The following is a 22,575-nucleotide window of genomic DNA, read 5'->3' on the forward strand; positions in this document are numbered from 1 at the left end:
TGAGTGAGGAGAATTCAAGATTATCTGAATTCTGCTGTGTACTAACACCTGGCATTTGTCTGAGCCACTGAGACTTAGTTGATTGCTTTTAATTGATAACTTAAGGACATTGTTGCTTTAGGCCCTGTAGATAATTGAGACAGGAGAGGTATTTCCAGAAGTCGATTCAGATCTTCAGGCCAGATTATCTGGGCCAAATCATCTTCTCGGATTTTTCTCTCTGTTGAATTTCTAGGGAGCCTGTAAGATTAAGCTCCTACCTTAAAGAATTATATTTAAGTGGGCTGCATCCAGGCTTTGGCAGCATTTATGGACTGCCAATCTGTAATGAAGTATTCACTGCATGGATATGGTGGGACTTAGTTAAAATGTAATAAAGCCATTATGAAAACAATTGCTAATAAAAATGCTAAGTGTTATGGACATGTGCAGTTGTATGTGGAGGAAAGGAAATTTTCCCACAGTGTCCTTTAATTTCTTTCTCATTCTTATAAATCTTCATTTCAGTGACTTGCCTTCAGAGAGCTTGTTCCTTTGTATCCCCAAAGGCCCTGCTTTCTCAAGCATTATATAGACTCAGCAGTACTGATAGCAGTTATGGACCAGGGCCAAGTTCATAAATCTAGATTGCAAAAATGACCAGTGGGCAAATTAAATGGATTTTCTTTTAAGTGGCTTTTAGCTGTCTCTTTCAATAAAGGAATGCTTTGCTCCAGATGTCCTTTTGAGCTTGGCCCAATTGTTTCTCTGCTGTGGGGAACATACTGGAAATGTCCATCTCAAGACCTCTGAGGGTGAGGCTGAAGAATGACTGTGTTCACTCTCTGTTGCAGGGTCTTTGCCTGAAACCAGCCAGACTGAAGCAGGAAGCAAAGCCCCAGAACAGCAGTGTGTTTCCCAGCTTTCCTCTGCAGCAGGGAAAAGCAGAAAGAGGCTGAAATCTCAAGAGATGCACCTGCAGGAACATTTGCCATTCCTTTGTCCAGGAGGGATGCGTAGAAGACACCGGTGAGAGTTTGATGTCTTACGAGCTCCTTCACATGTTCTGGCACTGACACTTGGGGTCTCCCTAGCCACCTTCTGGGTTTTTTTTTTAATACTTCATGAGTTCAGGATGTCTGCCCCTTCTGTCTTTCTTATGGGCTGTGTTCCAAGGACAGGCTGGGTTTTGTTGTTTCCTTAGTCCAATATCTACATCTGCTGCTTTCTCCTGCCACTATCACAGGGCTTCTGTGCCTTCTTGGAGTAATATCAAGTGTGCAGAAAAAAAGACAGAGATGGAAGAAAGTTCCCTGTCCCACTTCCCGTGTCCAGATTGGAGATCTGTGGTGCTGGTTACTCTTGGGCTGTTTGCTGCAGCCAGACAATAAGTGTTTTCTGCATCTCTGGAAATTAAAGAGGATTCTTGTCATTGCAGATCTGCTATTAACCACTGTGTACCCTGTGGCTTTCTTTTAGAGAAGTGTTGCTGTAGAGCATGCAGACATGCCGCAGTGAAACCCCTCACAGCTTGGATGTGAGAGAGGTGTTGCAGAAACAGGGAGTCTGGAGTCTACTTTTGAGCAATCAAAGTGCTCAGTTGCAGTATTTTCCTTTAATTCTTAGGCATTTATTGAGGTATTAGGTGCCATTTCCCCTATTAGTAGGTTAAAAGGTGAAACACAAATCCTGGGAAGATGCATACTTTTCCAGGTTTTGGGATACTTGTTAAATGAACCTGGAGAATACAAGTAAAATAGAGCAAATTATAAACATGAAGGTAGCCCCTGTTTAAACCAGTGTTTTGTTTCTGAACTGCTTTATTGAAAATTCCTCAGAGCATAACCTGTTTCATACAGGGAAATTCTGGGCCAGTAACTTTAGGCTACCTTACATGGATATCAGCAGCAGATCTTAGTATGTGAAATACCCTGCCTTAAGCACACCTTTGCCAGGTGCAGCCTCTGTTTATAAGATATCTCAAGACTTAGCTATTTTTTGGTTTGTTTTTCTTTTCCAGCAAAGATGAGGTTAAGACAGAAGATGTCTCTGAGGAGGGTCCAGAAGACACAATTGAAGATGTTGATGTCGTTGGTACAGACCAGGTAATTCTGGCTGGTTTTCCAGCTCTGAGGACAGCTGTATTGAGGTGGGTCAGAGTTTCCTGGGTAACCGTGCAGCAGCAAAGGGGGTTGCTCTTTTGTGGCCCTTGTCAGGATGAGAAAAGGGCGATGCCCTCTTCCCTTTCCAGCTGCAACTGTAGTTTCCTCCTTCAGCTAGCTCAATCTACATTTTAGAGGCAATCCTTATTGTAGCATCTAGACAGCCTTAGGTGATTTGTAAGGACTGAATGTCACTTTGGATGCATTAGGAGGAGGATCCCCACTCTTTTTCCCCATACTGTGAAACTTTCCTTATTAAGAGCCATCTGCTGCAGTTGCTTTGTGTTACTGACACATTGCAGAGATGGCACTGCTGTGTGGCCTGCAGGGAATATCTGCTTCAGAAATGGTGTTTCCATAGTACTCTTTGGATTGAAAGACTCAGAATGTGTCTAATCACTGGACAGCCCTGGGCTCTTGCTGGAGTATCCCATGTTTCCTGCCCTTTTCCAGTCAAGGCTGTTGGGCAGATTAAATTGTCAAAACTGGGGAATTGAAGGGAAGCATGAGAACATTGTGGGCTTGGAGTGGCAACCAGCATAGCCAGGGGCTTGTCTCATGGGCAGTGATTGCCTTTGGGATCCAAGTTTGGCAGAGCTGCAGCTGTCTGCCTGACCTCAGCACAGCCCTGGACTAGGTCATTGCAGCAGGGAAGGACTTTTAGCCCTTTGGGCCAGTGGAGTGCAAGACTCCAGATGTTGTACAGCAGAGTCTTGCAGAGTGACTGTACAAGGAAAAGGTTGGAGGGGAGACAAAGGTTGATCCTGTGCTGCAGCTAATCACAACCCTTCTGCCCCCTAAAGGTTCCTGGGTCAGCCACTACAGGGGGCTGAGCAGTTCCTTCAGGTTTTTCCCCCTGTTGTCTGCATTTCAGAACATAACTCAGTGTTTGGCAGACAGTATTTTTGCTGTGAGTCAGGCAACCCCTTGATTTCCAGTGACTGGTTATCTGGGATCTAACCACCACATTCAGACTTTGCATGATTTTTGTCTTTTTAAATGAGTTTTTGCTATAAAGTTCAGCCAATGTTTTTTTAACATATGGTGGGCTTTTATTTTTTAAAGAGGACTAGAAGGAAAAAAAAAGGGACTTCTACCTTTTCTTTCAGTTATATGCATGTTAAAATATAGACAGTTTGGCCCATGTACTTGAAGCAGCTCTTACTGAAGATAGACAATAGAAGAATTTAACTCCATGGAAAAAGATGAAAGCCATACAGAAATTGCACTACTTAGGCAGTATGGTGCCTTTCCCTGTTGTGCCTCTTCTGGGCTTTCTGGGGTATGGAAATGCTTCTTTCCTTTTGTGGAAACTGTAGCTCTTTCTAAGGGCTGGGTCTATGGCTAAGCTGCTGAATGGTTCGATGCTACACTGATACTCAGATTCCTTCTGGGCTCTTACATGATGTCTTCTTCATAGGAGAGGACTGACTTAATCTCTTTTTTCTTGTGATGTAGGACAGTTAAGACACTGAGAAGATGAACAGAAGTGAAGCACATGCTGTTTTTTCTGCAAATTGTTGAACTTGTCAATGTGGTGTGAGAGCATCAACTGAGGTGGCAGGAAACATGGGTCAGGTTGTCTCTGTGCCCATGGGCATCCACCAGAACCAGCTTGTAGCACTGTGGGTGATTTCTCACCATTGCTGGTTGTGGGCAGTACTGAGGTGGCTGCTGCAGTTCTAGGGTTGGGCATTCTGAGCATCATTACTCAGCTGCATCCTCATCCTTGATGCTGCCTTGGAAAAGCTCACAGCTGCAGGATTGGAATCAGGGTATTGCCAAACACTGAATCAAAGACACTGTGAACCAGGTGAGACAAGCTTGTTTGAAGCATGTGGGGGCAGTGCTCTGCTAGCCGTGTTCGTTACTGTTTAAGATAACCAAATGGAGATCTGTGTTTCCTTGCACCCAGTGCAGGGGAGAAAAGAGCCTGGCCCACCTGTGAGCGCTGGGACCTGCTGGCTGATGGCAAGTGCCATTTCCTGCCTATAAAATGGAAAACCTGGATCAATCATCTGAAAGTAGTTCTGAATTCCATTGCTTAGAAATATGTGGTTAGAGGTCTGTAAGCATCAGGACACCTTCCTAGAAAACTTGTCCCAACGCTTCAGAGTAACAAAGAAAGAATGGACCAGCTGACAATTTTCCTCTGGAAGAAGTCCTTCCTATAGTGATCATGTGGTGTTTACTTGGAAAAAGCCTGGAACGACAATGTAAATAGACTGTAAATATGGCCATTCAGAAATAGAGGATTTTTTGCATTAAGAATTTGCAAATGATTGTCACGCAAGAGTGCTGCAGTGGCAAGTAGGCTGGGAATGGGGCTGCTTTCACTGACCCTTCTCACTGTTCCCTGGAATTGTACATTGCAGTAATCATATCAGCTTTATTTTATATATATATATATATTTTGGATTGTAACTATGTAAAATAAACTACAGAACTATTGCTATCCATTAGTACTGAATGTGTGATACTCCCACACCGTGATGGAGAAAGAATGACAGCAAATGTGTGCTGGCCTTTGCATTTGTTATGCTATTCCACAGGCTGAGCAGGGAGTTCCCATGAAGATGGAAGTGAAAGCCATGACTGTTGCCCAGGTATTAGGTAGACTGAAGTGCCACAGATTGAATCCATGGTTTTCCTTGTGCATGGTGTGCAAGCTGACACAAGGGAGACAGTTCTCAAGTTCCTCTGCGATTCCATCAGTAACTCCCCCTACCTGGACTGGGGTACTCATGTTTCCCCTCATCCATCTGTAGATGATTTGTGGATCTAGGCCCAAGGACTCACCATTCTGTAGGCAGAATACAGCTTGACTAGGAAAACAGCTGTACCTGGAACCACATCAAACATATGGATACTTTAATTTTTGTAACAGTGGTATTGGGATGGTAATTACCCTGCAGAGGCAAAGTCCAGTAATCCTCAAGCTCATATTTTAAGAAAAAGGACTTCTCTGATAATAGCAGGATACATTCTATTTAGGAAAGAAGGGACTTGGTTAGCACAAGTATAATAGAGAGCAGGATTTAACAGGCACTTCATTAAACACAAAGTGGCAACAACAGCTACAGGCTCTACAGAAGAGATCGAGCCTGCACCAGAGTGCTGTGTGACAGAGATGTGTCACTGCATGCTGGGAAAGCCTGTGGCTGTTTGCTGCCCAGTTACAAGCCCCCTTCTTGAGAAAGTTTTAAGGGAGGAAAATGCATCTCTTGCAGTGCAACAGATGTTCAGCATCATCTTCTGCAATGCCAGTTGGTCATCCTTTCCTTGAGGGAACAGTGTCACAGAAATGCTCTCTCTGTCTTTACTGTTTAAAAGCTCCAGACCATGGGCAGTTAGTGAAAGGGATCCAGCCAGCCCTGGAGAACTTTGACATTGGTAAGTCTGTCTTAAAACTGGAATAATTAACCAAAATCCTTCAAATGGTATTACAGTTACTTGAGTTTCCCTCAGTGAGGTTCACCAGCACTTCAGCAGTGAGTTTCTCGATACACAGGTGTGTAGGTTAGTGCAGGAGCTGGTGTGAGGAGTTGAGCACAACAGGTTTCTCCCAGCTGCTCAGCAAATACTCTTCTGGATGAAGAAAAACCTGCTAGAGGCTGATTGCTTTGCATATGCAGCTTGTTGTAATTATCCAACCAGACTGCATACCTGTGTAACCCATCCTGTGGTGAATGGCTCTTTATTAGTAAGACATGAATTGTGTGCAGTATGTAAAAATTACAACTGCTAAATTACATGTATGAAAATCTTTATTTGAAAATACAAACATGTTTTTTAAACATTTTAAAAGATCTACACTGCAACCAAAAAAATAACTTACATCTTTTTGTACATTTTTTTTCCCAACAAAACCTGTTTAACAGTTAAGAGTGAGGCAACAATTTCAAGCTGCTGTGACACTGATGAATATCCATGGAATGTGTCAATAGCAAACAAGCAAAGGGGAGGACAGACAAAAGCACTGAATGCCCACAACAAATTAGTGCACATCACTGATCAAGTAACATCTACACAAAGGATTAAAAAAAAATTGGTTCCTTCTGCATGAATTAACACACCCATTTTGGATCAAGTATGAACAGTCAGACTTCACTGTTAAATAATTTTTTATGATTAACATCAACAAAAAACCTGAAGTTTAAATGGGCAAAATTAAAGTTGGGGCAAACAAGGACTACACAGAAAAGAAAAAACAACTTGTCTTGGGTGTTCACTTTAGTGTATTCTACTCATATGCACAGCTTGTCAGACAAAACTCTGCTTGTAAATGAGTGCTGAACTGTGCACTCATTGTCACATCTCTTCCTTGCCAAGGCATAAAACCTAAAAGAGGGCTGTCTAGGAGCACGAGCACACTGCAGGTGTAAATTGTCTCCTTACCTCCCATACCAGGACAGAAATACCTGTTCACAGGTGAGATGGAGATGGTCAGTGCACCACGCATCAGCTTAAAGAGAATTATACAGTTCTCATAAAAACAGTAGATTACTTTTCTCTTAAGTCAAATATTGTTATTCTTCCAAAAAGGAATTATGCAACATCTGAAAATAAATATTTTAATCTATTTTACAAATGATAAACTATTGAATAAATACAAAAATTTCATCATTCCATATAAATGCACTTCTTTTACTTAAAAGGTAGTGTAGTGATTAGATATTTTTAGCACAAAACTATAGAAAGTGTTTCTTTCCCCACTGACAAGGTTCAGTGGGGAAAGAAACCCCACTGAAACCTATCAGTGTGTAGCAGACCTGCTGCAGACTGTCCCTTCTCTTCTGCAAGTGCTGACCATAAGTAACCTCTATTCAAAATCCTCATCATAGTCATATTCATCCAAGTCTACATCAGCCAGATGGGAAGGCATTTCAAAAAATGGTCTTTTCTCCATTTGATACTTTAGAACACTGGCCTTCTGATGGTCTACAGGATTCAGTTCTGCTTCATACCTAGAAGCAGACAAAAAAAAAAAAGAAAAAAAAAATGAAAGAAAATGAAAGAAAATGAAAGAGTCTAACTATGCCAAGAAGTGCCAAAATATTGGAACACTAACAAGGCAACTGCAGGAAAAACATACTTCCCAATATTTTATAATAAAGAAGCATAACCAGAACAGCACCAGGGTTCTGTAATAATTCCCTGAATTTCAGTTAGCTTACTTTCCTATCACATGCTGAACTTTCCAGTATGAAATGCAGCTCTGGATTCAAAGCACACACTGACACACTGCTCCACTGACCATTTCCTGGGTTAGAGTGACTTGTGTTCATGCATGTCTTCCCATCCACTACTGAATTTTATCACATGCTTTTTCCATCTGCTTTACAGGACTGTGCAGAGAATGAGCTTTAGATACTGCATTTTTGTTCTTTAAAACTGCTTTATAAGGGCATTATGTACTCATCAGCTGTTTTTTCAGAGAAAGACATAGTATTTAACTCTGCTTTGCCCTAAGACTCCACTATGCTCACTAAAATAGAGGAGTACCTTGAGTTTCTCCCATGATTTCACCACATTTAAACAGAAAACAAAAATCATCTGAAGGTTCAATTCACCAAGTTATAAATTTAAAAACAAGGGCTTGTAAAGAGATGCATATTCTAGAATAAGAGTTTTGGGAAGGATGTGTTTATTCTTTTTTTAAATGAATGATAGTGGTGGTGAGGCTGTGCTTTAGTAGAGAGGATTCATATTAACTGTCCTGCCGTATTCTTACCCGTCGTTCCACTGGTCACTTGCTGCCTCTTCTGCTACCAAGATATCATATTCTTCAGCAGCATATTTCTCCCAGTCAGAGACCTCTTGACTTTCACCTTCACCATCCTAAACAATCATGTTGTATGTTAGACAAAGCAGTATTAATTAATTAATTTAAACAGTATTAATTGCTAAGCACATAGCTATAAAGACTTTTAAAGCCTCATACTCACCCGCAACATAGAAAATTGATCCTTCTGTTCATGGTCAAGGTATTTTTCAATGTTGAAAAAAGTATCAAAGAACACATTTGTCAGCTTACATCGCTTTAAATCATGCAGAGTAATTTTTCCTGTAAAGAAGATTATGAGATAAGATTATTAGAGATAAAATTATTAGAGCTAGTTATCCTTTCTCCAAAGTGGAGGACTCAAAAGGTACATTATCATTACTCAGTCATCACTGCTTAACAACATTTGTCACTGATCCTCAATGCAATGGGAGAGACGCAAACAGATGAAATACACACCTAGAGATGTGTCCTTCAAAGTGTACAAAACTTGAAATGGTTCAGATTTTTTTCCTTGCTGTGGTTGTCATATCCCACAGCCTGTCAGTATGTTGAAGTGAGATGCAGTCTGTGTCCCTCAGCTATTAAGAATCATTTAAGGTATTTGTTAAGCTTCCTCAACAGAAAGAAGTCTCTAGTGAGTTAGACATTCCTTCCCAAGGAGTGCTAGGGTAGCAGGTAGGAATCTCCTATGGCAGCAGCCCTCTCTCTTCCCTGACTTGAGCAGACAAATGTATGACAGAGATGACAGTGTGTGACTATTCTTCATACAGATGAATTTTTCATAGAGTCAAGGTTGCCACACTTGTCCAGTCTGATCAATATTTACTGCTTGAGAGGAAAGCTAAATGCTCAGAGGTGTTTTGTTTGATTTTTATACTGTGATACGTTAAAGACTCAAATCAATGGATGTGTTAAGCATTAGAAGTATTTGTCAGGTTGCTCAGAAATGTTACCCTGTTTCAAAGCTGAATATTGAAGCTTCTGCAGAAAGGCTAAAAAATATGAGATACACAAGGGAAGACAGAGGACTATCCTTACAATTCCCCTTTATTGATTCACTTGGAATACAGACAATCTTCCACTGTTAATCAAATAGGCACTAACTGAAGATGTTATGGAAGAGTTCAATAAAAGCCAGACTTAGAACAGTATTTCCCCAGCATACTGTCCCATTCTCTAACAAAGTGTAACTCAAGGACATCACAGGGAAGCAAAATCCAAATCCCATTTGTACACGGTTGCCACACTTGCATGTGTCATGAAGAGCCCCAGCATGTTCTGCCTGGCTTGTCACTGGTGCTGCAGAAGGACACAAATCCCTGTGGCACCTGTGCTGGATCTGTCAGACCCACACAGATGTCTGGCGCACTGCGCCATTTCAAGTGGCAGCAGCTCTCCACAAGCAAGCAAATGATTTGAATCCTAGTTACATAAGCTCCCAGTTTAAGTTAGACTCCTATACTTGGTTCATTGATTTGCTCTCCAGTTTCCATTTATTGCAATGGGAGCTTAGACACATAACACTCATGTAGATGCCTACCATTGTCTCTCAAGCAGCAACAAAACAGGAGTAAAATTTAAGTAATTAATTCAGGTCTCCAGAAATTAAAGTTTGCTTTTTAGCACACAAAGCATTCTGTAGAAACTATATCACAGTTTAGCCATAACTTTATGAAAGGGTCTTCTTTGTTTCAAAGATACAAAGTGAAACATCAGTATATGCTAGTTTTTGTATTAGAAAACCAGATTTTTTTTCTTAATTCAGTTTATACAAAAAAAAAAAGAACCCTTTTTAACTGGCTTTCATTTTTGTTAGCCTGAATAACTCATCTTGGTTGTGTTTGATAGCCTTTTATCATCCTCATGACATAGACGAGATACATCAATCTTGTTTCATTTTAAATGCAGAAAGAAATATTATTATGAATACCTCTTTCAGAAGAATAACATAAGACTGGAAGGGAACTACCGAGTTCAGGAGGTGATTGTGAGCAGCCATAAAACACAAATGTGCTTCTCAGAGCTTGGCTCACTTCATTTTAAATGCCCCCTAGCCCCCATGCGTTACACAATGTTGGTCTAAGACTTCATTCCACTGATATCAGGGATGGAGCTTTCAGATGAATCACACTTAATATTCCTTCTTCATTCACAATTTTTATCTGCCTTTAGTGATGTGTTTTCACTAAGAAAATCCATTTTAACTTGTTAAAATAAGAATATTAAGCTTTATGTTTTAGTTTTGAGCCATTTCAATTCTCTTGGCATGCAAAAAATCCCATCTTAATAAACGACAAGTGTCTTTAAAAAAATTAAGTTTCTTGTAATTTAAATACTCTTAATACTTAAAATTTCTTAACAGAAAGAAAGTGGGCAATGAACATGACTTACTAATTGGTCATCTAACCCTAATTGTATAGAACATCATGCTCACTTAAGTTTTTTCAAGATGTAAAATGTAAACTGAAGTTTCATCAGCTAAAGATGATACAATGTCAAATGCAGGAGAGTAGAATGCAGCTCTAGGAAAGTTCAAATGTGAAAAACAGCCAAACTCAGAAAAGTTTATTATTCTGGTAATTTTAAATCCCTTGTCATGAATTTCCTAAGGACAGCTTAGGCTTCTAATGTAAAATAAGCCAATACTGTTTTAAGAGACAAACACTGTTTAGAAACTGTTCCCTTCAGAGAAACTCCATTAAATGAGCACTGGAAGAGATGAGAAATGAGTGAACCATCAAGAGGTTTTCCTGAGAGCCTCATCTCAGCTAGATAGTGACAAGGTTTTACTTAAGACTAAATGTGGCTACAATCACAAAATGAAAGCTGACAAGGAACTTTAAAGCAGCATATTAAATTTTAGTATGCAAAGAATGCCTGCCTGCTGTTGGATGACCAATCAATTATTAAGCTTTAACAGATGTCAGTAAAAGGACAACCTCAAGGTATTTTATTTGTATGACCAACTGAGTGCTCTTAAGACTGCACTACCTCCTGAGTCCAGAGAAACAGAAGTTAAAGATGGAAAAGGAGTTTATTACCTTCATGTTGTGGCTTTACAAGATCCAGCATCTGGCACAGACAGTCTTCAAAAGGCAAGGGTTCTATAGCCATGTTTTCTAATTTTTGGCACTGTTCTTCATAAAAATATTCCAATTCATACATAGACAAAGCACCATCCCCATCAAGATCCATGCAGCGGAACCAGTATTCAATGCTGGAATTCAGTCATTAACAGAGAGAGACATTAAAGAGACAAACTTACTACAGAATATCAAGAATTCATGTTGCCTGTTTCAAAGGCAAAACTAGACTTAAGAGTACATTCCACTAATCCATGGAAAGTTAATAAATACTAGCTACTGTGGTAAGAGTTGCTGGTATTTGCTACACCATGCATTATTGCATTTGAAAATATACTTGTTAATGGTGTGAAGGAGAAGACTAAAACACATGGTTTTACATAAAATAATTAAGGGAGATAATGAAAAATTGAATTGTACAGGACAACTTCAGATTTTGGGCATGTTTCCATATTGAACAAGCTAGTGACATGTCACATGATAGATTTCTCATCAGTACCATACAGTAGCTGCACAGCTTCCCAAAGTCACTGGCATCATGAAACAGCTGCAACATCCTTAACGTATGGCCCTGTTCATAAATAGGCCACACACAGCTTATGAAACAATAACACTGAATTAAGCCTCTTAAAAGTCATTAGACTTCTACAGCTACAACAACAGGAGACACTGATAAACAAGGACCAAGCAAAGAACTGGGCCAGTTTTACACTCATGTTTTTATAGTTTAGCTTCTTCCATTAGAGTTGCAGCTGTTCATCAATGGTCCCCATTTAAGGGCTGGAAAAACAAAATCAGTCTTTATTTCTGCTGAAACAAATTCATTCTTACCTAGTTGGTGTTTTCTTGTCCTCTTCAGATATCAAAAACCAGACAAAATCCGCATAGCTAATCTTCCCATCTTTTTGTGCTTTTCTACCTCTTGGAGGCCAATGAGGAAAAAGAAAATTTATTTTAGAACACCTAGCTTTTGCTAAGCAAAATTAAGGATTATTTTCCTTCTTGGTATTAACTATTTACTTCTAAATGATCCAGTGTTCATAAGGTGCTTAATAGTTAACAGAAGAGCCATCTCAAAAAGTTTTTGATGATCTATTATATACAAGTTCATATGCTTTTTAGAATTTCTATTCAGGCAGAAGTGATGAGAACTTAAAAACTTCACAGAACTCCACTAGCTAAAAGTTTTTGAATGAAAATATGAAGATAAAAATGAAATAGAAATCTTCAGGAAGTAAGCGTCCATGGCAAGAACGTAATTGTCCGTTTCTACTCTCACAACTGCAGTAACAAAGTAAGTTGCACATAGTCAACCTGTCTAGTAAAAAGTCAAGCAGGCAGTTCCTAGACATATTACATTTCAATAATGAAATTAATTTTTTGACGTTGTATCTTCAAGATGTCTGGGAAAATATGGTATAGGTTTTTGTCTTGCCCAAGAAACTCAGATAAAGGAGTAAGCTCTAGACATATTCCTGCTAAGTCTCTTATTTCAACTTTTATTTCTGTTGATCAGTTGCTTTCTATCTCAGATATTGTGCTAGGAAAGATTTCAAAAATTAATAAAATGCCGTAAATACAAAAAAGGAAGTCAATCCTAAGGGGAGAAATGAAGAATGACTGTCAAAAATGTGAACTAACTCAGCTGGAGGCATTTTTGTAAATTTATTGATGCAATAAGCATTGATTTTACAATTAGTACTTAAAAGCTCAGTTCTCCTTGAACATTTTACAGGCTTGAGAGATGGAAAAAGAATGATGCTAACATTTCTTCCTTCTTCATTCCCATCATACAATACGCAGTGGCCCGTGTTCATATGGGTAAAGAGTGAAGAACTTGAACTGTGCCAAAGGTTCCAAGACCACTCCAGTACTACTAGAATTTAAACTACAAATCTAATCTTGAAATTCACTGCTCCTTTGTGAGGGGAGCTATCTTTTTCCCTTGGAATACCACAGAATTTAACAAGCAAAAATTAAATGTGATTTAGATCAGCATACAGAACAAGTACCTTGTTACTGCTCCTGAGAAGATGCGCTCTATCATCCTATTTGAAATTGCTGTGAAGAAAAGTTTGAAACAGGGTCAACTCTATGCAAGTTATTTTTGCATGTATCCTGTTGTTGAAGAGTTTACTGGAACTCTCCTCTTATATACACAGATCAGTAGGACTGATCAAGTGTAGTGCTCATTAATCCCTTGAAGACCTTTTAGAGAGGATCACTTAACACAAAGCCTCCAAAGCAAAACTACAACCACCCAGCTTTGAATTCAAACCTAATGCAGAAATAGTAATAGAATTGCAATACAAGTAATAAAATTGGCTGATTAAAAAAAATGCATTTCCCAGTTCTTTGACAAGTAAATAATGTTTTCCAGTGGCATTGAGTTTTACATGACCTTGGCAAAGAGCCAAAACAGAACTGGCACAATCACACATAATAAACATACCTTACTGATTCTGACGGGGTCTATTTTTGACATGGTTTTGACCCATGCTTCTATTTTGAAACAATTTCAGGGATTTTAGAGTCATGTCTGAACTAAGCACTGCCTTTGTAAAGGATATTCAATTTATCCTTAAGAATTTGCAAAATTAAATTGCAGGTAGCACTATATTAGTTGTGCTTTCTTTCTAAAATATACTAACTTAATAGAGCAGCCACTCAAATGAAAGCAGTTTTCCTTTCTCACTGTCCTAAAGCATTGTCAAACTTTAGTAGGCAAATTTTCAAAAGCAATCAGAATTGTGTTTATCCTTTTTAACGTGGGATAATCACTCTGTGCTTAGGTAAGCTTTTCAGTCCTGAAAGGAACACTATTAAGATGGACATGAGGCATCTAAAAAGAGCCCAAACAGTTCCATACAAGCTACAAGAATATTTAAAATAGGAACAAGCGTGCAAGACTACAGAATCACAGTAACTGCATATTATACATGCAGCAAATGTAAACCTGCTAACTCGTGCTTAACAGTATTAAAGCAAAACACACTGCAGCTGAGTTAGCAAAACTCCAAATATGCCAAATACCTGAAAGTATGTTTGCCTTTTCTACTCTTTCCATATCTTGCCATGAAAGTAATGCTACTTGAATAAGGCCAGTAAAATGGATTTTGCCCAAGATAACAACCCAAAATTTCCAAATAAAACCATATATAATACACCAACATGTAAGTGATATTTGCCCTACTTAGTCAAAATCAGAATTCAAATTCAGAACTTTCCTCAAATGTGGTATTTGTAGATGCAAAGTAGCATCACAGCTGACTGTCCTGCTTTAGTTCACTGAGTCAGCAGGACCAGCTACACCAACAGACTCATGAAACTGTCCTTGGCATTCAACCACTTCCTCAGCTCAAAGTTTAATGGTCATTTAATATGTGTAAACAAAGGTGCTTCATTTGTCATACCATAATCATTATGTCGAGCTAAATCCTTCCGATCAATATAGAGGTCGTGGTCTGTGTCCAGCTCCCAAAATTTGCAATAGATAACATAAAAATGTTCATACGAGAAGTAGTCTGTCAGCTGGTTAATATCAGCTTCCTCTTCCAATAATGCCACATTCTATAATCAGAAGGACAAACAGAACATATTGAAGAGTTTGTAAGACATTTATTTTTTGAATGATCTGAGTTCTCGTAATCAAGTTAATATCTAATGCTATTTCAGTGGAACAATTTTTGTTTTCAGGGACAATGCACACCATACAGTGTGATAGCAAAACTGAACACACAGCAGAAAATGAATGCATTCACAAAAGAATGAGCAGATTGGACCAACTTCTGCTACACACATTTACATGTATACAGCTCTAGATAGAAAGAGTGACATTTAAACATATTCTAATGTATGAGAATTAATGCAACTGGGTTTTCATTACTTTTTGGAAAAGAAAGAAATGCTATTTATGTTACTCCCTTAAGCCTTTAGTTAATGCAGTTTTAAAACTTCCAGAAATATCTGTCTTGCAAAATTTTAGCTATTATGTACCTGCAAAAAGTTGCTTTTCCTGAGCTCATTACAAGTTATTTTCCCAGACCAGGACCTATTTACTGTATAAAATATTCTCTGTATGACCTGCAAGAAAGAGAAAATAGAAAGAAACTTTAGCTATGGTAATTAAATACCCATCCAAATATTTCTCAAAGATGTTTTAGTACAGGTGCATTAGAGAGCTCCATCTTTCCCCTATTTCTACTGTTCTCATTAGTTAGAACTTCTCATGTGTGATATTAACCACTATTCAAACCATTTCTAAATCTATATCTAAACTCATCTAGATAAGTTTTACTTCAACGCTGCAGTACCTGTATCTTACTCAGTAAGTTGCAGAATATTCATGTGCTATCCAAAATATGTATATTGGCAATTTCACTACCTCAAGTCTTTGAGATCTACAGGATATAATCAAATGGACCTATTAATATATCTTATTACTTCAGATTTAAAGACCTGCATTTGCTATAAGACTTTTTTACTTCATAATTGAATTTACAGAAATAGAATTGGAACTGTTTAAGGATCAGAATACAGCAGATGTTGTTACTTCTGAAGTCTACAAACACAACAAATCTACATCTGACAGAAATATTTCCTGCAGGTGCAAAGAGAATGCTTTTCCCCATTTAACTTCATTCTATTTGGAAGTTCCTTGGAATAAAAAAAACCCTGTTAATAAGCATTAAAAGGAGTACATTAATATTTTCCAAGTGAAGAACAAAAAAAAAAAAAAATCTATGCAAGAAAGACAACTAGTTCTTGTGCCATGACTGATACTAGAACCAGAAACAAATACATCCATATAAGTACCCTGCACAGTTTTAAAAATAAATTTTACATGTACTTCAACTCAATGATCTTACAGGTCTTTTCCAAAGTAATGCTTCTATGGCTATTTTGGGCAACTCATGCATTCGCTATAATTTTCTTAGATTTAGTTTACAAACTAAAGACTTGAAATAAGACTTTAAAATATATGTTTTTCTGCTCCTTAACTGAATTCAGTATTCACCTCAATTAGTTGGACTTAAGACAACCAGGTGAACATTTCAAGTCAGTCATTCACCACTAAACAAAACAAAAAACCGAAAACCAAAAAAACCCCAAGCATGTTATGAACTATAACTGCTCAACTGATGATTGATTATATGAGCTAATTGGCAAGACTCAGTATTGCATGTGTAGTGTTTCATCTGCAAGAGAGCAGGTACTAACTGAAATCCCCTCTCCTTAGGAACCCCTTTCCTGCAATTAATATGTCCTCCCAACAACAGGCTAAACTTTCTATCACTTCAGACTTCAACTGTAGTAAATCAATAGTTTAAACTATACAATCATTTTTAAATTACAAATAGAAGAATAATGTACTGATGAAGTTTTGAAAGAAAACTTTAAGTGTAGAGCAGCAAGCTCCTCAGTTCTTCCTTTGAACAAGAACAGCTGGTTCAATGACTCCAGACAGAAGAATAGATTATCCTGCTTCTGAAACTTAATTAACTTAATTCTAATTGCAAATTTAGGGAAGGCCCATTTTTTGGCTTACACTACAAAGCAATTTTTTCTAAAAAGGTTTTTGCCTTGGCTTTGCAACTTAATCCATCTGCATGTCATTATCTCATCTGTTATACATTTAACTGGTCTAAAAATAAAAACAAAATTGAATGTTTGGTAAAGACAACTGGGAACAAACTTAAACTGTTTTCTAAAGTAAACTGATGCAGAGTATGAGCAAATTGCCAGAGAATTGCCTTTACTATTCTGCAGAGTGCTTTGTCAGAAGGGAGAAGAAATGGTGCAATACAGAGACTACAAGAACTCATAGTTCAGATATGCACCTAACATCCTGGAAGAATAAATGTAGTATCTAATTTGTCACAGCAAACACTTTTAACTTATTTCAGCTCTATCTTGGCCATATATAACTAGATCAACAAACCTATACCTTCAGAGACAGAACAGATTGCTTTCATGGCTTACACAACACGTGGTAAAGAGATGTATGTAATGTGTATGCATATACACATACATATGTGTAGGTATATACAAAAACCCAGCAGAAGAATGGCTCGTTTAGTTTGCAGCTGGATGTATCCTTTAGTTAAAGCTTCATGTAGCAAGGTTAAGCTAACTAAATACAGGTATGAAATGGCTTCTTTCATCATAGGTAAAATAATCTATTTTTATCATTAATAACTTGCAGGACAGAATTTTGGAAGACTGTAACAAGCTCAGTTGGTCAAAGCATAGAGCAAATAATGTCAAGGTTATGGGTTTGACCCCTGTATGAATCATTCACTTAAGAGTTAGACTTGATTGTTATGGGTCCTTTCCAACTTAGAATATTCTGTGAACAGTTACACGATCCTAAAATATGACAAGAAAAAGGCAGAGAGCTCCTGCCATTTCTTAATCTGCAGAATGGCATTCCAAATACTGTTGAAACTTTCATGCTAGTTTACTTTTTGATTTAACACCAACTTTCTGATTAAACACCATTTTCTGTTGAAGGCTATACTAAATGTTGTTAATAAAATACTTCCAGTACTAATTTATTCAATATTGCTAGACTCAGACCTACTCCAATAAGCTGATCCTCCAAAGAAAAGTAACTGGACATGGCAGGACCTTTTCTTTCCTACTCTTCAGGTCACACAGCAAGCTTTCACAATTTAAACCAGAGTAGGCTGTGACACAACCAAGAATCCACGAAGAAACAAAAAACCTCACAGGCAGAACAATTCCTTCAATCACAACTGACAGGAAAGTTCTGTGAGCTCAGGTAATCATTATACCAAGAAGCAAAACCTAATGCAGCAGGACATACTTGAAATGCCAGCAAATCTCTGTAAGAAAGATGTAACGAACAAAACCCAAATGCTCTCAAAAAAAAAACCTTCCACAATTTTAACCTGGGTCAAAGTATAAGATAGATATAAGATGATCAACGCTGCCTGGTTTTTTGTTGGAGAATATTCATTAAGCTATTTTTCACATGCACAAAGTGAACTGAATGTCATTTTGAAGAATTTTAATCTTTTGAGACTTCAGTGGAATCGACTGTCTAGTCTGCAGCTGAGAAAATTTAATGTCACTGATTTTTCCCTTGGGTACAGAACAAATACTTCAGTCACGTAACCCTGGGAAGACAGGAAGGAAACTTTTCATGTATAAAAACCTTCCTTGGAAGAAAAGTCCCCAGAGAGACAAGTGGCAAGCAGCTTCAATATTATCATTATTTCACTTAATACTGAACATAATCATATTAATATAGATGTTTCATTCAAGACTTCATTTAATTAATCCCAGACTAAGGTCAGGATTCTAATGAATGCAGTCTACAGCCACAATCAAGTGTTTAAGATAACAGCCTGCTCTTCGTTTAATGCTCATTAACTTATCCAACACTATTACAATTCACTGCTTCTCTTACTAGTATTAAATCCAGCAATTCCTTAAAAATGTTGAGAACTATCAAGCCTAAGATTGACTCTTTTCCCAAAAAATTTCTAGTTATGTAGAAGACTTACAGCCTGCTCTAACTCTACTCTTCCCATGGGACAAAGATGCTTAGACATTTGACTAATCTTAAGTTTGATTTTCTTAGTTAACCAAAAAAATAGCTTTTCCAGATAGAAATCACTTACTGTTGTAATATACCGAGAATGGAATTCAGATGCTTCTTTTAAAAATGAAAGGCCTGGATGACTATTCACCACATCCTACAAAAAAAATGGAATAACAATATCCCAAGGAGTATTCATTAGTGACCATATATGACAATTAGCAAAGAACAGCACACCTGCTATTCCTTAACCAAAACAGTTTAAATGAACTACCACAATCATTACTGATAACTTCGCTTTCACCAAGGCATCAGACAAATCACATTACAAACCTTGTAAAAATAAAATTATCTTTTAAAAATATTGGATAAACAAAAGTTTTCCCATATTATTTTATAATAGGATTTTTTCCCATATTTTAGGTAGGCTGAGGATTTTGAACACTGCTGACTATCCTAGCTTGCAATTTTGTGTCTATGATTCAATGAAGTCAATTCAGGTTTTATTCAGTCATTTCTATAGGTGGTGTTTGCTGATCTTCCAGCAAAGATTTACTAGGTTTTTAATTCATATCCCACTTCTCCTTTGCCCTTCAAAGGGCTACCCTGACTTAAATAACTAACTGCCTTATGAAACATAAAAGATTCCAATACATATGTTATTCCTACAACTGATTTTACATCTTACCAAGGTGCTTAAAAAAATCCCCTCACCTTATACAAAATTATTAACTGCAAAACAAGTCACTAGTATCTTAGTGGATCATGCAAAGTCAGTTGCACTAAATATTATCAATAAACTTTAATGATGACCATGAAAAAGTATGTTCAGTTCAAGCAACTCAGGGCTTTGCCAGTTCATCCTTTTGTTGTGTTCCTAGAAATAGTTTCAGTTGCAACTTACTTGTAAAAAAGGAATGAAGTCTTCTTGCACCAAGTAGTTACATCCAGGGTTCATCAGAAGATGAACAAACTTTGCAGCATCATCATAGCAGGTCTGAAGTACTCTGAAATGTAAATATTTCCATTTAGTATTCTACACAGAAAATTGTTCATGCTACCTCATGCAGGCATCCTAGAGCAAAGACTATGAAACAATATTTATTCAAAAGGTCATTACAAATGTCAAACCATGCTCCAAGTGAACTTATCAAAGCAGTAGTGTCTCAAATTTATGTTAAAGGAGGTGGGTGCACCATGTAATCGATTATATGAAAGGACAATTTAAAGTTAAAATTACAAAAGAACTAAAAATAAAAAGCATATTGTTCAGAACTAGCATCTACAAGGGCCATGGTTTTTACTTCTCATGATCTGTCATTTACCCAAACATTTTAAAATCTATAAACACTGTATATGAAGATTTGTTTATATTAAAGTATTATTTAGTTACATTTTCCCATGTACCAGCATGCTGGCAATAGTTGATTATGGGAAAGTGTTTTATTCCCTTTTACAAGACAAGATCACATTTAGAGCTTAAAATATCACATTTCAATGAAAAAAAAATGCAGTACTTCTAAAGAAAGTAATCTACTTACTTCCGCCACATTGCAACAAATTTATGAACTGACACGTATCCTGTTCGTTCACCTCCAGCACAATAAAACAAAGGACCTTTCCAGTACAGTGGGCATTCACAAGCCTACAATTTAATTATACATTAAGTCAGTTTATTGATTGCTTATCTGAGGGCTACTCTTCTATTTATGGATCCTTCAAAAATTACAAGTGTTAAGAAGAAAGCATTAGGGAAGAGATTTTTTAAAAAACAGTTTCTGAAACCAGCTTCATCTTCTGAAATAATCAATTTAAAGCAACTTTAGGCTGAAATCCAAAGGTGGAGAGCAAAACACAGGGCAACTTGTAGCATTCCTACAGACTAATGCATTGAGTCACGTGTCTGTCTGTCCATCCTGCAAGCAGCTGAACAGTCCATCTTAAGCTCTGCTCAACAGCTGGATATCTTTAAGCTAAGCTCAAGACAGCACACTTACAGACCTTCCGAACTAGAGCAAATTGACATTTGTCTGACTCAGAAGATGGCTCAACTTATCTGCATCCTTTGCATGTGCATGGCACATCCTCTATCCAATTTTAAGTAGCAGGCCAGCCTGCCCTGAGCAGCAGTATTTTGCTTTAGAGTACTCAACAGCTACACATTCCAACTCCAGTGCGAGCACATGCACCTAAAGCCCAAGTGTCTGCAGCCGTAACAGCCAAGGGCCCAATCTGCCTAAAACTGACTCCAGCTGGGAGCAGTCCAACATGCTGGCATCCCCAAGGATCTCCAAAAACACTGTGAATACTGCAAGATGTGTAAGGTCACTGGAGGAAAAGTACAATTACTTCTCATGCAATAGCTTAACTAGTACTTCAAATAAATTTAAACAAGAGGTTTTGATGAATACTGTCCTCAGACAGTATGCTTCAGGAAAGTGTCTTTCATCTCTGAATTATAGGTGACTAGACCCTTTCAGCTTTCTTGCTGAGAGAGAAGGGTCTCTTCCCTACCTCCTCACTTCTGTATTGGAAGGACCTGTGGAAGACAGGGATCTTATCATTCAGCTTAGCAGTAAAAAAGTTTTGGTGAGGCAAACTCCCAGTTCTGCTCTTGTGAGCAGTCAGTTTCTATTTTCTAGACCCTGGACAAAGTGACAGGAACATGGATGAGAACCTGAGACTCATTAGCAAGATCATGACTTGCAGTGAGATTTCAAGCAATAATTCAATATAACAAAATGGAAATTTAAGTTCATTTTAACTAGCTTATTGTCTTTAAATTTACTGAGACGTTTAAAAAATATTTGCAGCTTTCTAAGCTAAGTATTTTGTCACTCTGCCATAACTCTAAAGTAGCTCTTCAGGAATAACTTGAGAGCTATAATATCAAGTTACCAAACCATGCTGTCTTTACCAGTGTCTTTGCAATGGAGGTTTAGCAGAATGAGAAAAAACCCCCAACCTGTGTGAACATCTGAAAACAAAATATATATTAGGAATGCTTTTGCCTTAAGTTTCTTGGTCAATATGGAATGGGGAACAACATACAATGTTGTTCTTTAGTATTTGATTGTTTATGCAGCAAAAAAAGTAGTTTGAGTTTTGTTTTAATGTTTTGTTTCTTTTTATAGGGTCATTTGATAGACAGTTAATGCAGAAAATTCCACATAACTGTGTTATCAACATATCATTAAATACTAATGTGTGAGAGATGGAAACACACAATACAAGAAAACAAAGCACACAGAACTCATATTTCCTTTCCATAGGAGTACAGTACAAAAAGACGATGGCCAGCAAGTTCTCACCTTTGCAACCTTACCCATGTCTTCTAACGTTGCCCTCTCATTTGGAAATTCAGAAAAAGTTTTCTCAATTTTGGCAATCACAGCATCTATATTTACTTTTTCCTTAGGACATCCTCGAGGAAAATAAAAAGTTGGAATGTTTTGACTATGTGGTGGTGGCAAAGTTTCTTCCTTCTTTGTTTGAACCTAAATAGATAAATACACATTTGACAGTCAAGTACCATGAAATCACATAGTCCTCCACAGCTGACTTAAATCTCTTGGTATTCTATGTTTCAACACACCTTCAAGAAGATTTCAGATTATAAACTGAATAAATTTTACAGAAAAATTGAATAAATATTACAGAAAAAGAGCACATCAGAAAAATTAATGAGTATTTCCAAAAATGGTCATTTAGAGAGATGGTAAATATTTAATAAAAAGAGCTTCAATCTTCAACATATCAAATTTCAAGACTGATACATTGAACAGCTTCTTGGGGACATCTGAAATTACTCCAGTTCTATTATCTGTTTCAGAAAAAAAACCTTTCAACCCTTACATTAACAAACATGAAAAAATTTGTTTTGGAAATACTTCTAGTTTTACAGCTTCAAGCTTTTGAAATAAGTATACAACTTTGTTACAAGCCACCAATCTATTTAATGAAGTTATGATGAAGATTTTTTTTTCCCTTCAAAAT

General features: G+C 37.5%; 2 protein-coding genes across 8 annotated transcripts in view; one reads left to right on the top strand and one right to left on the bottom strand.

Moving 5' to 3' along the window:
- LOC311166798 (cohesin subunit SA-2-like) overlaps positions 1 to 4,590 on the top strand; it is a 57,838-nt gene extending 53,248 nt beyond the window's left edge. For 3 of the 4 annotated variants that reach the window (XM_084226966.1, XM_084226967.1, XM_084226968.1), the window contains 3 exons: positions 834 to 1,008; positions 2,000 to 2,084; positions 3,600 to 4,590. In XM_084226966.1, the coding sequence (XP_084083092.1) occupies positions 834 to 1,008; positions 2,000 to 2,084; positions 3,600 to 3,608 (269 nt within the window). In that variant the 3' untranslated portion in view covers positions 3,609 to 4,590. The remainder of the gene's footprint in view (positions 1 to 833; positions 1,009 to 1,999; positions 2,085 to 3,599) is intronic. The other variant, XR_014617036.1, reaches the window with a different exon arrangement.
- Positions 4,591 to 5,073: 483 nt separating this feature from the next.
- The window catches only part of PPP2R3B (protein phosphatase 2 regulatory subunit B''beta), a 46,778-nt gene continuing 29,276 nt past the window's right edge, over positions 5,074 to 22,575 (bottom strand). For 2 of the 4 annotated variants that reach the window (XM_084226139.1, XM_084226141.1), the window contains 12 exons: positions 21,891 to 22,076; positions 20,121 to 20,224; positions 19,484 to 19,586; positions 18,662 to 18,736; positions 15,009 to 15,095; positions 14,426 to 14,582; positions 13,025 to 13,073; positions 11,844 to 11,933; positions 10,971 to 11,146; positions 8,090 to 8,208; positions 7,876 to 7,982; positions 5,896 to 7,108 (listed from right to left, as the gene is read on the bottom strand). In XM_084226139.1, coding sequence (XP_084082265.1) covers positions 6,964 to 7,108; positions 7,876 to 7,982; positions 8,090 to 8,208; positions 10,971 to 11,146; positions 11,844 to 11,933; positions 13,025 to 13,073; positions 14,426 to 14,582; positions 15,009 to 15,095; positions 18,662 to 18,736; positions 19,484 to 19,586; positions 20,121 to 20,224; positions 21,891 to 22,076 — 1,398 coding nt within the window. In that variant the 3' untranslated portion in view covers positions 5,896 to 6,963. Of the gene's footprint in view, positions 5,128 to 5,895; positions 7,109 to 7,875; positions 7,983 to 8,089; positions 8,209 to 10,970; positions 11,147 to 11,843; positions 11,934 to 13,024; positions 13,074 to 14,425; positions 14,583 to 15,008; positions 15,096 to 18,661; positions 18,737 to 19,483; positions 19,587 to 20,120; positions 20,225 to 21,890; positions 22,077 to 22,575 lie in introns of those variants that run through there. The other 2 variants (XR_014616994.1, XM_084226140.1) reach the window with 2 other exon arrangements.

The sequence above is a fragment of the Fringilla coelebs genome (genome assembly GCF_963513975.1).
Source record: "Fringilla coelebs genome assembly, chromosome: 2".
In the NCBI taxonomy this organism is placed as follows: Eukaryota; Metazoa; Chordata; class Aves; order Passeriformes; family Fringillidae; genus Fringilla; species Fringilla coelebs.